This window comes from Linepithema humile, chromosome 8 (genome assembly GCF_040581485.1).
Source record: "Linepithema humile isolate Giens D197 chromosome 8, Lhum_UNIL_v1.0, whole genome shotgun sequence".
NCBI classification, from domain to species: Eukaryota; Metazoa; Arthropoda; class Insecta; order Hymenoptera; family Formicidae; genus Linepithema; species Linepithema humile.
The window spans coordinates 5,990,616-6,006,529 of record NC_090135.1 but is presented as its reverse complement, the minus strand read 5'-3'; the positions used below and the strand labels follow the sequence as shown (position 1 = coordinate 6,006,529).

The window sequence follows — 15,914 nt, the reverse complement described above, 5'->3', positions numbered from 1 at the left end:
TTTTAATTATACATTATTTCCTAATTAAACATAACAAGTCATTCAATATTGGCGCCCTTGAGCGGCCATCTTGAGCGACTACTTTATATAGTCACTTCCGTCCGCACTTTTAAGACCAAACGCTCCCTCCTGTTTCTTTTTACTCAATGGCTGCAACAAGTTGCGTAGGCTGCGTTCCAAAATTCACTGCCAGTACTGAAAATCTGCAGTTTACGTTACGTATATTGTAGATTTTCAGTACTGGCAGTGAATTTCGGAACGCAGCCATAGTCTGATGCAGGCTTTACGAAGAATTGATCCAAATGTTGATAGATGGTGTGTGTGCATACCTGTAAGCGCTAAAAAACAATATGGCTGCTTACAGTGAAAGCTGTTTGGAACGCTTATACGTTAATTGACAGGTTAGAATATAACTAAATTAATATATTGAGTTATATTAATGTCAATCTTCTTAATTAAATACACTCACATTGGTAATTGTTTACTATCACTGCCTCACCTCCGATTTTGATCCAATTAGGCTCTTTCGACGCGTTTTTTTTTTTAAAAACTTTTTCCTCTCGCAAAATTGTCGCTCTCCTCCGCGAGACGAGATATTTAGCGTCAAAGTTGACGACTTTCCAGGTTAAGAAACCTGTCACTTCGATGAAATGGATATGTGCTGCGGTCACGCGCGCATGCGTACTAATAGAATTGTGCACGAAATATAAAATATATTTTCGATAATCATTAATTGTAAATCGCAAACCCACGTTAAGTAGTATAATTATGAACTTTGCTTTGCGTAGACACAGGGTATTCCGCCCCCCCTCCGGGGGGGGCGGACCCCCTGTGTAAAATAAAAATAATAAAACTTTCGTGCGTATTCCAGAGCGGCATAGATTGCTTGATCTATCAAACTAACTTTAGCATTATATATTTTTGTACAATCTAAAGCTACTTTAATGCTAAAACTAGTTTAGATTGCACAAAAATATATAATGTTAAAGCTAGTTTGATAGATCAAGCAATCTATGCCGCTCTGGAATACGCACGAAAGTTTTATTATTTTTATTTTACACAGGGGTCCGCCCCCCCGGAGGGGGGGCGGAATACCCTGTGTCTACGCAAAGCAAGGTTCATAATTATACTACTTAACGTGGGTTTGCGACTTACAATTAATGATTATCGAAAATATTTGTATTTCGTGCACAATTCTATTAGTACGCATGCGCGCGTGACCGCAGCACATACTCATGTTGCTGCAATTCGTCGAAGTGACAGGTTTCTTAACCTGGAAAGTCGTCAACTTTGACGCTAAATATCTCGTCTCGCGGAGGAGAGCGACAATTTTGCGAGAGGAAAAAATTTAAAAAAAAAAAACGCGTCGAAAGAGCCTAATTGGATCAAAGTCGGAGGTGAGGCAGTGATAGTAAACAATTACCCTCACATTATTTGTATATTCAACATTTTCTAAAAATTTTTTAATACAATTTAAAGCTATACAATTTTAATTACAAATAAAATTTTATGTTATGACGAATTATTTTACCGGTTATACGATCTTACGACTGCTAGACATGTTTAACAGTATAAAATTGCAGAACTATTATATTATTTACAATAGGAATTGTAGTGATTATTATTTTGTACTTTTTTTCATTATTTATGTATTATCTATACTTGTGGGAAATTATATCTACCTTTTTTGCAGGTTAAATCTTCAGAATAAACACAATTTTTTCAATCTTCTAATTTGTTTAAACTTCTAAAGTTGTAAGAAAATTATTATGGGTGATACACAAAAAAAAGAAGATTTGCAGGATGAAGCGCAAGTGGCAAAAAGTGCTGTTCTGGCTTCGAGCAGCTCTTTGCCAGCTGGTGCAGCTATAGTAAAAGGTATTTCTTGGCATATTTTTCACTAATAGTTACTTTTATTGTTGTTAATGTTAATGATAATAAAATTGTATATTATACAGGTTATGATTTTAACAAAGGACTGAACTATCATGAATTATTTAAGACTATGATGCATTGTGGATTCCAAGCTACAAATTTTGCACTAGCGATCGAAGAAGTAAACCGAATGTTGTATCAAAGGAACATACCACTCGTAGAAGATCAAATGGATACGATAGAAGAAGATGAATTCATAAAAAGAAAATCCCATTGTACGATATTTCTGGGTTACACATCGAACATGGTGTCTAGTGGTATTAGGGAAACCATAAGATTTCTTGTACAGCATAAACTGGTAGGTTTATGCATCTAACGATTTTATTTAGTAATTGTTTTATGCGATACTGAATGAAATATTTGTAGGTAGATTGTCTCGTGACCACAGCCGGTGGAGTAGAAGAAGATTTCATAAAATGTTTGGCACCCACATATATTGGCAGTTTCTACTTGGATGATAGACAGCTTAGAGATAAAGCACTCAACAGAACTGGAAATTTATTAGTGCCGAATAATAATTATTGTTTGTTTGAAGATTGGCTGATGCCAAAATTAGATGCAATGCTGGCTGAACAAAAGGAGAAGGTATATGAAATCATGTATCTGTAAGAGAATTGGATATGCAAAATGATATAGATTTGTATTTTTATATATTGTTGAATTGCACTTTAGGGTGCTTTATGGACGCCATCTAAAATGATAACAAGACTCGGTGAGGAAATCAATCACGAAGATTCAATTTATTACTGGGCCGCAAAGAATAAAATACCAGTATTTTGCCCAGCGTTAACGGATGGTAGCCTTGGTGATATGATGTTCTTTCACTCGTTCAAAAATCCTGGACTCGTACTTGATATAAACGCGGGTTAGTTAACATTTTTGATGTAATATTTACATAATGCATGAGCTGATAAATTTTTAATTCAACAGATCTTAAGAGATTAAACAGAATAGCTATGAAAGCGGTGAAAAGCGGTATGGTAATCGTCGGAGGTGGTGTAATAAAACATCACATCTGCAATGCTAATCTCATGGTAGGACGATTCTAATTTCGCATATCATTTGAGCGTATATGCAGTCGCAGTAATGAGAATATTTTATTACAGAGGAACGGTGCCGATTATGCCGTCTTCATCAACACTTCTTCGGAGTTTGATGGCAGTGACAGTGGCGCTCGTCCCGAGGAAGCAATTTCTTGGGGAAAAATACGGAAAGACGCCACACCTGTTAAGGTAACAGCATTATCTTTCTAATTTACTGATTAAACAAATAGTGATGGATAAAATTATCAAGTAATTTCGCCTCTTTTCTTGTTTTAGGTATGTGCTGACGCGACTTTACTATTTCCATTGTTGGTAGGAGAAACTTTTGTAAGATATTATCATTCGAGGATAAATAACACACGTAAATATAGCACTGCGCGTGAGGCAGATGTATAAAAAAATATTCAGAAGAATGTAATGATTATATTGATGTATATAATTATATTTATTAAAGAATTTGTTTTCAAAATAAAAAACGAAAACTGTTGTTTTTACTCAAGTCTCAAACAAGAACAAATACGGTATATGATGCTTACAATTATTTCATCTAAAAAAAATATTAGTTTTCACTCTATACAATTTTTTGGAAACATTGACATGGGCATTAAACTTGAACTTTAGAGGTTAAAACTCTAATTTAAAAGTTGAGCGCTTCATTAATTACGTTAATTAATATATCGCCGTTTTGTTTTTGTTCCGTTTCGATTCCGCTTGAAAAATTCGCGCTTCCCGAGGTTTATCGCGATTCTGGGAATCGAACGGATGAAAGTCGCTGAAACGCCTGCGCGATGATTGCGTGCCCGCGCAGCAGGTGTTGCGGCGCAGGTTCGCCAGGCGTCGCAGCGCCCCGTGTCGCGCGGGGGTAGTGGGGGTGCTGGAGTCGTTCGCCAGTTGTTACCTGCCCGCGCTCGCGCTCGCGGACGACGGGCGTGAATGGCGTGAAACCAACCCTTTAGTCCTTCCCTCCCGTAACACGGCTCAAGCTCCCTTAATTCTATGGTTTCTGTTCCCCTCCCCCGCGCGGAAGCCGACTGTACGGGGTTCGGTCGGTCGTGGTCATCGGTCGCGGTCGTCGTCGGTCGACCTTCTCGCGAATCGTCGCCATCGTCGTGACTGTCGCGGTCGCGGTGCTCGTTGTTATCAACCCTCCTCCCTCGCGGGATATCGCAGCGGTGGTGGAGAGCTGGTCATCATCGGCATGAACGATGATGGACGTGGAGGAGACCAACACGGCGTCCACCGCGAGCTCTTCGCCGAGACCCTCCAGCCCCTCCGCGGATTTCACTTTCATCAGGTGAGAGAAAATCCCCCCATCTCGTCGCATTCAGATACCTAAATTCGAAAACTCATATATTATACTCGGTAGATCTCGATTTTTGTGTCATGCGAAAATGTTTCTTATTTATCTGTTGGCGACGTGGAGCTCAGTTCCCAATATTGGCAACATTAGAAATTGAACTTGCCGATTTACACGGTGCGCGTACATTTGCGTGCGCGTACGCAACGCTGTAAAATTTGACATGTTTTTTCCTCTCGGTTTTGGGTAATCACAAGGTATGAAACAATCTCCAAATATGTACTGTTTTTTTTTTCGAATAAGTGTTGCCAATGTGTTTCTGATATAATCGAAATAAAAATTCGATTCGCGATGACTTGGCACAAATATATACGATTTATTTACGCGACTTTCGCTTCAAATCTCCGTTTTACAAATCATTAATTAACTTTTTATGCCTTAATATCTCAACTGAAACATATCTATGTGGCTTTTTGAGTTGATTTTCACTGGTAAGGGAGACAAATATCTTTTAAGCTCAGGGTTAGGCCAGTTGCTTTCCAGCGAAGCGCTGCGGTACAATTCGACAATGTGGCGTACACACGGCCTTCAGAAGTTATCCCATGCGCGCGATATTATGGTTATGCGGCGAACTGTAAGAGGTTTTACGCAAGTTCTCGTATTTGCAGGATCGAGTGTATATGCGCGGACGCCGATTAATAATGCACGCATTAAGTGCACCGCTTCCTCTCGCTCTAGCGTACAGTCCGCGTTCCACCATTCTGTCGATTTAAAAATTCAAATAACGGAGCACAACGAGTCGCTGTGAACACTCACTCGATTTCTCGAGGTAGCCGTCTCTGTTTTATGACAGAGATATCAATACGTAAAATCTGGCGGGGAATAAAAAAATCTCCAAGTTGAGAAAATTTAACTCCAACCTAACCTCTCTCGAAGAGCAGGACCGATATTCGTATCGAGCTTTCCATTGCAAAGTAATATAATTTCAGCCAATTCTAATTTTCCGGTATGTGAGAAAATGATCTTTACGTACACTTATGATAATAAGAGTATTGGAAATTAAAATTGCAATTATAATAATTGAGCGGTTATCGGGAATTTAATTTACCAAAATTATAACAGTCTCAATCTTGATCCATCGGTGATAATCTCGCAATTAGGAGAAGTTAACGAATAGGTTTCAATAAAACCGTTGAGAATTATCTAGTCTTTTCGAATTATGTTGCGTGAACTAATAAATAGAATTGAGAAGTTATTATATTAATTAAAGTATAATTATCTATATAATTAATTGTTTGGTGTACAGATTGCTCAATTTCTTTCTGTAGCGTGTTCGCTTGACAAATGAATAAAGCGGCTCGCTACATATGAGCTCAACGGTATAGAATAATCAATATTAATTAATTCAGCGCGCATTGTGGCGTGGAATGGGTGAATTCTCTCTATAATTGAGCGATAGGGATGCTAACATTTTTGTAGCATTTTGTATTTGCTTGTGCAAATAATATTATTTGACAGTCAATTGTGTGAAATCTATTCGGCATCTTCAGAACGAGAAAAATCAATTCTAAATTTACAAAAGAATCGCAATATGAATTTAAGGGTTTATTTTACTTTCTTCAAATATCTTATGTCAATTTCATAGTAAACCACAACATGCGGGTTTGCCAGAGACATATCTCGAATTTTCTTTTTTTTTTTTTCAACGAGAAATCATCTTATATTCACATGCACATGCCACCACCCCCTATATTTCATGTATTTTAGTTCTTGTAGCTTTATTTTGATGTTTTCTCATACCACGGGTCCAAAGTATTTGCTCGCTCGGTCGAGGACGCGAAATTGTCCTGCGAGGACGAATAAAATCCGGCGCGTGCAATCGGATACCTATAGATGCGGATATTTTCGGATGACCCACTTCGTTCTATCCATCCAAAGGCGATAATTATCGACGATACTAGGAATAGCGGCGACGCGAATGGTACGATACTGTGCACCGTTCCTTTCGGACGAGATCGCTTATGGTGTCGAATAACAGCTCGATACAGAATGTATAACGTATCTGTATAACGTATTGGAATAATGTATCATTGAATGTATTATTGCTTTTGAATTGTGTAGATTGGTTAAATCAAGTATTTATTAATCAAACAAACATAATCATTAGCAAACTTAATTTTTAGCAAGTTACTAATGAATTGAACTTAAAATAATACAATTAAATATAATTATAATTAAATAAACATCAAATTTTATAAAATTTTATAAATTAAACATCATATTTAATTTAACTTAATTTTAAAGCAATGAATAATTTATATTTTTTAATATCCCCAAAATTTATAAACCGCAAATGTTCGTTTCTTCAACAATATTTTATAAGACTAAAATATTGTAAAAAAAAAACACATGGTATAAAAATCTATGCAAAGGGGATGATTTTGTCACGTTAATACTGTAATAAATTACATAATTCACGAACTGTTTAAGAAAAAATGGACGATTGTTCAAGATCATCGATTTTTCTGCTTCTCCATTTTTGTCTTGATTAATTTTTCCTAAAGCCGGATTCGTGGTGGGAATCGAAGTCAAAACTGGGTCAACCTTTTATTGCATCGTCCCAGGGCCGTACCGGCGGTATCGAGCGTCAAATGCCAGCGAATAATGCTGCTTCCTACTGTCCTTCCTAGCGCAAGGACTCCGCGGCCGAACTTGAACTACTTTCGATTAATATCGTCCTGCGCCCTTTCATCCAAATACATAATAGATGTTTTCATTTCAGTGTGAAGGGAGAGCCGATCACGGAGGAGCCAAGCAGCCCTTTGGAAGCCACCAGTCCCGGTTCTATTCTACGCAACAACAACGGTGAGTCTTTATAAATAATTACAAATGATATATAAGGCATTTGAAGCTATAATGGCTTAATCTATAAAAGAAGATGCAAGGAAAACAATATATATATAATAAAATATCTTGTATCAAAATCTACCAATGAGCGATTTAAGCAATTTTCTCATTTTTTTTTAGATAAATTACATAGTAAGCATATTTTGTTAAATCGAGTATATTTGTTTAAAAATGAGAATTTTAAAGATTGTACCAAAGAGTTTAACCATTAATAGTGTTCTTGTTAAATTGATATTTTTATTAATATTGCAAGAAATTATTGAAAATCATTGAAAATTATAGAAAAACTTTATAACCTCAATTTTTTTAAATTAAGCCATTTACAAATTTGGGTCGTTGAGCATTTCATATTTAATACACATATTTAATTATCTACTAATAATTTCGACACAATTACGGGAGAAATTTTTAAAGAGCGAACTTTTTTCCGTACCACCTGTCTGTTAATGTATATCATCTGATAAATAATTGGAAAAATTAATTAGCTAGAAAAAGAAAGAAGTTGTGGAAGGTAATAGAAGCAAAAATAAAAGAAACGATAAGAGATAACGCTGTTATTAACAGTGCTATCTTTGAATATTGTGTGCATTATGTGAAATTATTATACAAATTGAATTAATTTTCTCGCTTTTTCTCGAAATTTTTAAAATTCCTTGTCTTTCACTTCTCTTTGGGTCACGCGTTTCTCTTAATTAATGAAGAATAGCTTGTGCATATTTTGGCCGAATGTTCTTTCGGGTTTGTTTATCTGTCATGTGATTCATTTTGCAATACGTTTTTTTTAAATAATGCAGTTTATCATTTAGCGCGGAGATTATTGAGTGAGATGCAAAACTTCTTTTGACCGGTGCATTCATGTCAAACCGGTTCCCTTCGCATGCAATCGTGAACTAAAAAACACGCGCTAATCCATTGTTAGTCAAATTCTGCACGTTGTATGTACGTGCATATGTAGAATTTATCCAAGAAATCCTGTCAAACTTGATTTAAAGCAACTTCTCTCGCCCCTACAGACAAGATTTACCTTATTTTTCATCCGGCGTTTCGGGATGCACTTATACCGGTCGTGTTTGCAAATGCATAAAAAGTACAAAAGTATCTCGCACGTATCGCTGATTATCGGGGAGTTGCGACGTTGAGAAAGTCGCGATTTTCCTTCCCGGCCCCGCGACACTTCGGCGGGTCAGAGATGACGGGTTTTCGGAGAACGTAAACGGCGGACAGAGCGACATTTTGTCATTCGCATAATTTCCGGTCCGACAGAAATCTCTCACCCGAGACTTCACTCGCCGAATACGATAGCGATGTTGAAAGTTGCGAAGTTGCGCGACTAGCGACGACCTCCTGGGATATTTTCATCGTAAAGGAAGGGAAAAAGAGAGAGAGAGAGAGAGAAAAAAAAACTTATCGCGCTAAATGATCTCGCGAATTCGTCGCTCGAAGGTTCTCAGAACGGATCTGGTTCTGTGTGTACGCGAAGTACCTCGCGTGTTGATAACAATAAGAGCGATATTGGGGGAGGGTAGAGGGGGGGGGGGGAGAGAATGAGCACCGCTGCTCGGCACGGTGGGATGAGGTTCCAGCTGTAGCTGGCGTTGGATCGATTCAAAAGCGGCAGCAAAGCGCCCCACCCTATTATGTGTTTTCTTCAGGCTTCTACCCCTCGTTTCCAGCCCCCGCGGCTTCTCTCCTCGCGCAAATCCAACCCGCCACCCCTCGCCTGTTACAACCCCCTTTACCACACTGCGTCCTTCCCCCTCCCCCCCCTCCCGTCACTCTCCCACAGTTCCCTCGTGCCGGAACGGTTTACTGCGAGCCGGAAGATCTCGGCAACCGGAAGTTCCCTTAGCGCGCTCCGCTTTAATTGAAGGTGACTTTTTTCTTACTCTCGCGCGCTCGCTCGCTCGCTCGCTCTTTCCCTTCACCGTGCGTGTTTTTTTCTTCTTCGTTTCTCGAACCTCGAGGATCCGTGAAACGAAGCGCGCGCCTCCGAGATTGGCCTTTTCGGTCACTCGTGATTGGTGGACGGCGGCTCTAATGGACAGCAGTCGACTGCTGGGAGAGAATTTCTCGAGTCCCCGGGAAATTCTCTAGTTGATGGCCAATTAGCCGTCGGGCTTCCATCTGGCTGACCATTGTCCGCGGAAGGTCAATGTGTCTCCCGGCTTTTACGGGGGGTAGGTCAGAAATAACAGGTAGTTTCTCTAGAACGCGGTGTCGCGAAACGTGCGAGATTGAGCGGCGCGTCCCTCGACTTCTCTCCGTCGCGCGTTCTTGGAGAGGGAGAGAGAAATGTTTCGAAAAGATTGTGATGCGAAACGAAAATGTGTTAAATATCGCGAGTAGCGGAAGAATTGCGATTGATTTTCGCGAAACTTTAAGGAAGGCGTAATAATATACGGCTTCTCCCCGTCGCGTATTTCGGAGCGAAAGAAGTTTGCGGGAGGTTGCGATGCGAAATAAAAATAAATCAAGCTGCGTATTGTAGGAGTAGCAGAAAAAGCGAGGCCCCATCGTGAATGCATAACGAGATGTAGGACAAGTCCTGATAGATTGACTTTCGCGAAACTCCGGGAAAACGCGGCAAGATATGTCGACTGCTTTGCATAGCTTCCATTACCGCCGTGCATTATAGCGGATCGCGTTTCTTAACAATGAAAGGGTTAAGGACGCATTTATGTTATAAGAATATCTTTTTATGTAGGTCGCGGAGATGGCGATATATTATTATCATATTGCATAAGAGCCGGCACTCTCTATAATTATGATTATAAACTTATAACAGTATGTATATTCACTGAATGAGGAGGCGTTAAGGCCTCCGTCGTGCCGTGATCGGGCTCTTCCACAATTTATATTCCTCGCTTCTTTATTAAGAAATTGATGATGCATCGGCGATTAGTCGACCGCTGCTCTTGTTGTTGTTTCGCAAAATTTTCTAGGATTATTCAATTATTTTGAACAAATTCGCCCTTTGAATATTATTTTTGTAAGTATTATTAACGCGCCTGTTCGCGTCTTTGTTACATCCAGCTGACTCAATACAGATTATGTCATCATAACTTTCACCTTCAATAGAGAACAGCGGTGAAAGAACGCATGTGAAAGAGCGCGCAACAAAGTGCACTGAAAATTAACCATCGGTAATAATCTCCTCGTTCGGATTTATGTTTTATTAAAGATATTCATATTTGATATTGACATTTTAATGTTTCTATTTTTATTAGTCGCTGAAGTGAGAAAACAAAGAGAAGGAAGAAATCGAAGGTTTTATTTTATAGAAATTTTATCAGCATTTACGACTGAAAATAATGGCGTTTTTACTGTTTCACGCTTTGTCAGTGTTGAACGATTTATTCATCATTAATAAGATTAACAAGTTCTAATTATATTTCTAATGTTACAATATAATTCTTCTCATCGATCTAAACAAACGCGGCCAAAGAAGAGAGAGATAGAAAAATGTAAGAAAGATAAGAAGGAAAACGTCGATGGGAGCGCATGAGAGTAGTTTATATTCGCGAATATAAACCGCGAGGCAGCAGCGCGAAAGCTCGATGAGGGGAAATGCAGCGCGGCGCGGCCTCGCATAATGTAACGCACAGGTACAGAGAAAGAGCGAATCGATCTGTACGTACGCTCGCGGTCGCGCTCGCGCGCGAATGCAACCGGTTTCCCAGGTTCATTATACCGCGGAGTCGCGCATCTCCTTTCCCGACAAGTGTGCGCCGTGTTGCGCGACCACACCGACGACGGCGACGGTAGTGGTCTCTCCGCGAAGTTACTTACGCCGTTGGACTTCATCCCTTTCTCGTAAACGCTCGCGGCCGGCCCCGCGCCGCGTCTCTCCCTCGTCCTGCCTCTGCGCCTCCGCGGTCCGCTCCTTCCCGATCAGGAAACGCGCAGTCGTTGCGCCTGGTCGTGGAAATAAGTCATCGAACCGCCACGGTTCACGATCGGCCACGCCGATACCGGCGCGCGCTCGCTTACCATGTTGGGAACGCGGGATAACATCTGTCTAAGATGGCAATCGTTCCTCTCTTTTTTTCTTTCTTTTTCTTCCCCCCCCCCTCCCCCCCCCTCCCTCTCCGCCTTCATCGACGTCATCGACGTCGTTTCGTCGAAGGTGTGACGGAGATCTCGAACTCTGCGCTGCGGGTTCTTGTTTGGGAAAAAAATCTCGGTCTCTTACGCGTTCAATGAACTGAGATGTACATTGACAATTCAGCCGGCGAAGCTTCAATCGCGTATTTTCGTATGATTTGCAACATTTAAATCTCCTCCACTTAACGGGGATTTAAATTTGGAAAGGGGATAATGCAGCAGCCGGTTTCTTCTGAGAAATCTGCAGTTAAAAATAGCGATAAAAGCGCGGCAGCACAGTTTTGCCGTTCCGCTTTAATTCTTAAAGGACCCCTTTAAAGTGTATTAAGTGTCAAGTGTTCGTTCATCGCTGTCAGTGTTTCAGCCGTTCTTGTCAAAACTCTCGAGGGACAATCCTCCTCGCAATCTCGATCGATGATAATCTCTCTCTCTCTTTCTCTCTCGCCTCTTCCGAACCAAAATTACTCAATTGAGTGCTCCACCAGGCAATTCAATGTCCCCCGTTCCGCCTCGTGACTCGTAAGCTCTTCCCGCGCATCGCTAATTCGTCTTTTGTCGCCCTCGACACCCTCGACGGGGGCGTCCGCTTGCGAGCGTCCCGGCGCGTAAAGTGCCGGTGCGAATTCTGTTTTAGTAGCGGGCCCGAGGAGGAAAAGAGAGAGAGAGAGAGAGAGCCCGTTGGCTCGTATGTTCGGCTCTCCCGGCACTTCTCGGTCAATGAACCGCGTGTTGCTGGCGAACCCAGTTGGTCCACTCGCGCGGCGCGGCGCGCCGCGCCGCGCGATCCCCACTATCGCGCTCTCGGCCGCGTCTCGCGATTTAACCCCCCACTGTGGCCGCGACGGCGGCGACCGCGTCAGGTCGGTCCAACGTTTTATCCCTACCGGACGCGATCCTCCGCGACGCGGCTCACCTCCGGCTTCCCTCGATCTTGTCCCCTCCGTCGCCGTCGCCGCGGCACAACCCCTTCCCATCCTCAGGACTCAACCTCCGACCCGTTCGCTTAATTCTTCTCGTCCTCTTCCCCCTCCCTCCCCCCCTCCGCCCCCTCCCTTCTTCGTATCCGTCCACCCTCTTGATGTCCCCCTCGCCTTTCTTCTCCCCCATCGCCACCTCCGACCACCTCCCTCGCTCTCTTTCTCTTTCTCCCCCTCTCCACCCTCCTCCCATCCCCTCCCCCGTTGCGAATCGCGCAATGTCGTAACACGTACGACGGCACGCTGGTTTTACTTACCTCACAGGTGAGCGCTCTCGGATAAGCGGCTGTACCAGGGAGCGGACGAAGGGGAGCCGTCCCGAGGGCGGGCGGGAGGGAGGGTTTGGAGGGAGATGCGTGGAACAGAGACGGCGAGCCGGGCGCGAGTGGCGCGCGAGCGAGCGAGCGAGCGAGCGAGCGCGAGGAGGGGCGGGAGGGGAGAGAGAGAGAGAGAGATGGAACCGGGCGTGGGGAGGGGGATTCGAACGGGAAAGAGAGAGAGAGCCGCGGCGGTGCGATCGAGGAGGACGGAGCACGGGAAGCATGCGGCGGAGGGCCCCATTCCCGGCACTCGCGCGAAAACGAGCGGCTCGACGCGCCGCACGCTCGGCGGATCGCGCGAACGCACGTGACCGCGCACGCTCTCGTCTCCGAGAAACGCTCCGTCCGAGTCAACTTCGTGTACTTAGCTAAACTCCCAAACTTCACGGCGGATCAGTCGTGGATGTGCGCTACTCTCTCTCTCTCTCTTTTTCTTTCTCTCTCTTTCTCTCTCTCTCTCTTGAGAACGCTCGATCGTGTTGCCACGTGGGGTAGTCCCTTCCATGGTTTCTTCGGACGAGAGTAAAGCGTTCGACTGTCAGCTCGGAACCGAGCTCGCGTTACCGTCGCCGGGACAGTGAGTGATATTCGGTTGAAGGTCGAGTACTCCAATTGATAAGAGGCGCCAGGAGTTTCGTCGAGTTTCATCTGTGAGAGATCGGGATGAGATTCTTTTCGCGGGAGTAATCGCGGAGCGACGTTTGAAATATTTCAACTGCGGACAATCCGCGACTTGTTCGCATGACTGTGCGCCGATCAGTGGTCCGTGCTTCAAGATTCCGCAGTGGAGTTTTCGAGAGTCAGCGGGTAAAATCGTCGCGACAAACTCGTGTGATTGTGGATAAACGCTCGTCCGATCGACGCCGGAGGGAATCGATCGGCTGTTGCTCGAAGCTTTCTCTTTTTGTGGATTATGTTCTGGTAGGGCCGAAATCGCTCGCACGCAGCGGTGAATTTCATCGAAAGAGAGTTTGCCGGCGAGTGCGTCCAGAAATCGTTCGTTCCAGGTAAATTTGCGAAGCGCACGGCCGCTACTTGCTTTCGCTCGTCGTAAGTCTTCTTCGCGCTGAAGTTGTCCGGGAAAATTCCGCGAAACTTTTTTTAATAGCCGCCTGAAAAGGCGCGACAAATGAAGTAGCACGTTACCCTCATATGCGCGAATCACGCACGGTAGAAGGATAATTGCCGAGGAAGTTGCAAAAGTTCATTGCGCTTTCATTCATACCTCATTGTCTCGCGTAGCAAGAGCAAGCGGAGCGAATCCGCGTTGTTTCGAGGTGTCGGTTGCGACCGGGCGAGAAATTACGAAATTACGGTTATCTTTTTTACAGTTTTCAGCCCGTCAAATATATATCTCTCATCTAACGCTGTGGAACACGCGAGCGCTTGCGCGGGTAAAATCTGTGGATCAACGTTGATATTTGATGTTGAGGGTCTGAGAAAGTGTGACGCTAAATCGCGGAGTGCAAAATAAATCATAGTTTCTAGATCGCCAAACGTAACAATACGCGTTAAACAGTTGTCGTTCGAGTCAAGCTCGGTGAAAAATTTTTCATCAACTGCCGCGCGATGCGTTTCGATAATTACTGCATCGCTTTCTTGATTGCTGAAGGAACAGCGAACTGTCCGTCCAAGCGTGTGCGTTGCACGAAAATCGAATTCTTCGCTTCTCGCGAGTAGCGCGTTCAAGCTTCCACGCGGCCGTTGATCGCCGCCGTTCGATACGACGGCGACGTCCGATGATCATGCGAGCACGTGGCTCGGCTCGGGGATCGCGATCCCCCAGAGAAATCCTCTCGCGTGAGCGCGCGAGATCTCCGCTCGCGAGCAGCGTAAGGTGAACGCACTGACTTGCGACGCGGATGGAACGCGGAACCGAGCGAGCGATGTGCGAGACAAATGATCGTCTGCGAGGTCGCGAAACCGCCGCCGCGCCGACGAAAATTGCCCAATCTAAAAGGACAAAATTTGCTTTTCTCTCCCGACGCGCCGGGGTATCGATTAAATATCGATACCCATGTATTATCGTGAATTTTTATTTGCGCTTATAAAAAATGTACAAATGAATCTGATATTACGATAAAAAAGTCTATATTTTTATAATATGTTTGTATAAGAACGCATTTGGTCAACAAAATAATATTTGGGATAACTTTTTCTTCGTCAAAATGGATTTTTGTTTCCAATTTTTTTAGATTTAATTCAAATATTTTAAGAAATTTCTTTCAAAACTGTTGTGTTTGATATTATAAAAGAATTATTATTAGAAATAAATGACATTTGCATTTTTGTGACATTACGGTGGATTATTGATAATTTTGAAATGGATTAATAATTGATTTGTAAAAAAATATTATAGAGAATATTACTAAGCATTTTCGTTTTGCATTTCACGTTTAACTTTTAAACGGAATCCAAATCAAGTGCGTTTTGTGTGAAACACGAGCTTTTGAAAAAAAAAAGCTGGCACTCGTTGATTGACGCGACCCTGGCAAATTATTACTGTTTCGAAAAGCTATTTGACAGGAGCACTCTCGTTTTTCAGCCATTATTCTATTATCGACTGACAATTTTCGAAACAATCGGAAAGGCTTTCAACACATCGCAAAAAAAAAAAAGAGGAATAGAATCACAGCTTTTGATCGAGGCAATCTTCGTGGCATGCGTGATCGACGAAGATTGGTACCGTTTGTTACGTCACACAGCGACGATACATCGCGTTCCGATAAAGATCCGCGATTGCCTAAAAACACACATGATACTATTGTTGGAATCACGCTAATCGGCGATTGGCGTGTTACAGTCGCATGAGAGTCCCTCCTGAAAGTTTGGGGAAAGGCCTTTATCGAGACGATTCCGCCTCTTATCATCTCTCTCGTCACGAAACGTTTCGAAACGATAAATAACAATAACAAACGTCATAAATAATTCCGTGGCAAATTCGTTGGTCGCGCGACTCGAATACGCCATTACATTTGCATTGCACCGTCCGGCACTTCGGCCGATCGTTGCAACTCGATCGCAAGCACTCTGCATATCGATCGGCGAATATCTAACTGCGCGAATTGTCACAAAACACTTGAAATTCGCGAGGCGGAAAAACAGTGCCGGCCAGGGGAGGGGCGGGCGGGGGGGGGAGGAAAAAATGGGCAGAGGGGAGGACGCGAAGCGAGACGCGCAGGTGAGAGAGCGAGACCGAGAACGGACAAAGAGAACGGTGAAGAGGAAGAGGGGTGAATGTTTGTCGGAGGAGGAGGGCAGGGGGGGAGGTTGTGACCAAGAAGAGGAAGGAGGGGGGGAGGGACAAGCCAGGAAGAAGTCAACGTCCGAA

The 15,914-nt window shown here is 43.2% G+C and overlaps 2 protein-coding genes across 7 annotated transcripts in view; both read left to right on the top strand.

Moving 5' to 3' along the window:
- Positions 1-112: 112 nt before the first annotated feature.
- Positions 113-3,460, top strand: Dhps (Deoxyhypusine synthase). Of its 2 annotated transcripts, none has more exons than XM_067360460.1 (8): positions 113-401; positions 1,694-1,878; positions 1,959-2,237; positions 2,306-2,520; positions 2,608-2,800; positions 2,866-2,969; positions 3,042-3,167; positions 3,255-3,460. In XM_067360460.1, exons 2-8 carry the CDS (start codon positions 1,770-1,772, stop codon positions 3,372-3,374), a joined length of 1,146 nt encoding a protein of 381 aa, XP_067216561.1. In that variant the 5' UTR covers positions 113-401; positions 1,694-1,769; the 3' UTR covers positions 3,375-3,460. The 2 variants fall into 2 exon arrangements, with proteins under 2 accessions (XP_067216561.1, XP_067216562.1); XM_067360461.1 differs by lacking the exon at positions 113-401 and adding an exon at positions 1,071-1,397.
- A 414-nt stretch (positions 3,461-3,874) lies between these two features.
- LOC105678615 (Ecdysone-induced protein 78C) overlaps positions 3,875-15,914 on the top strand; it is a 77,229-nt gene continuing 65,189 nt past the window's right edge. For 3 of the 5 annotated variants that reach the window (XM_012378107.2, XM_067360451.1, XM_067360452.1), the window contains exons 1-2: positions 4,214-4,272; positions 7,058-7,140. Coding sequence is in view for 2 of the 5 variants with exons in the window: in XM_067360454.1 (XP_067216555.1) it covers positions 4,184-4,272; positions 7,058-7,140 (172 nt within the window). In the remaining 3 variants the exon portion in view is untranslated. Of the gene's footprint in view, positions 4,273-7,057; positions 7,141-15,914 lie in introns of all 5 variants that reach the window. The other 2 variants (XM_067360454.1, XM_067360453.1) reach the window with 1 other exon arrangement.

Bases quoted from the DNA above. Each gene is read 5' to 3' on its own strand.
- Dhps (XM_067360460.1), top strand. From the start codon at position 1,770: ATGGGTGATACACAAAAAAAAGAAGATTTGCAGGATGAAGCGCAAGTG. The intron at 1,879-1,958 runs GTATTTCTTGGC...TATATTATACAG, and splicing joins TGGTGCAGCTATAGTAAAAG to GTTATGATTTTAACAAAGGA. The intron at 2,801-2,865 runs GTTAGTTAACAT...TTAATTCAACAG, and splicing joins CGTACTTGATATAAACGCGG to ATCTTAAGAGATTAAACAGA.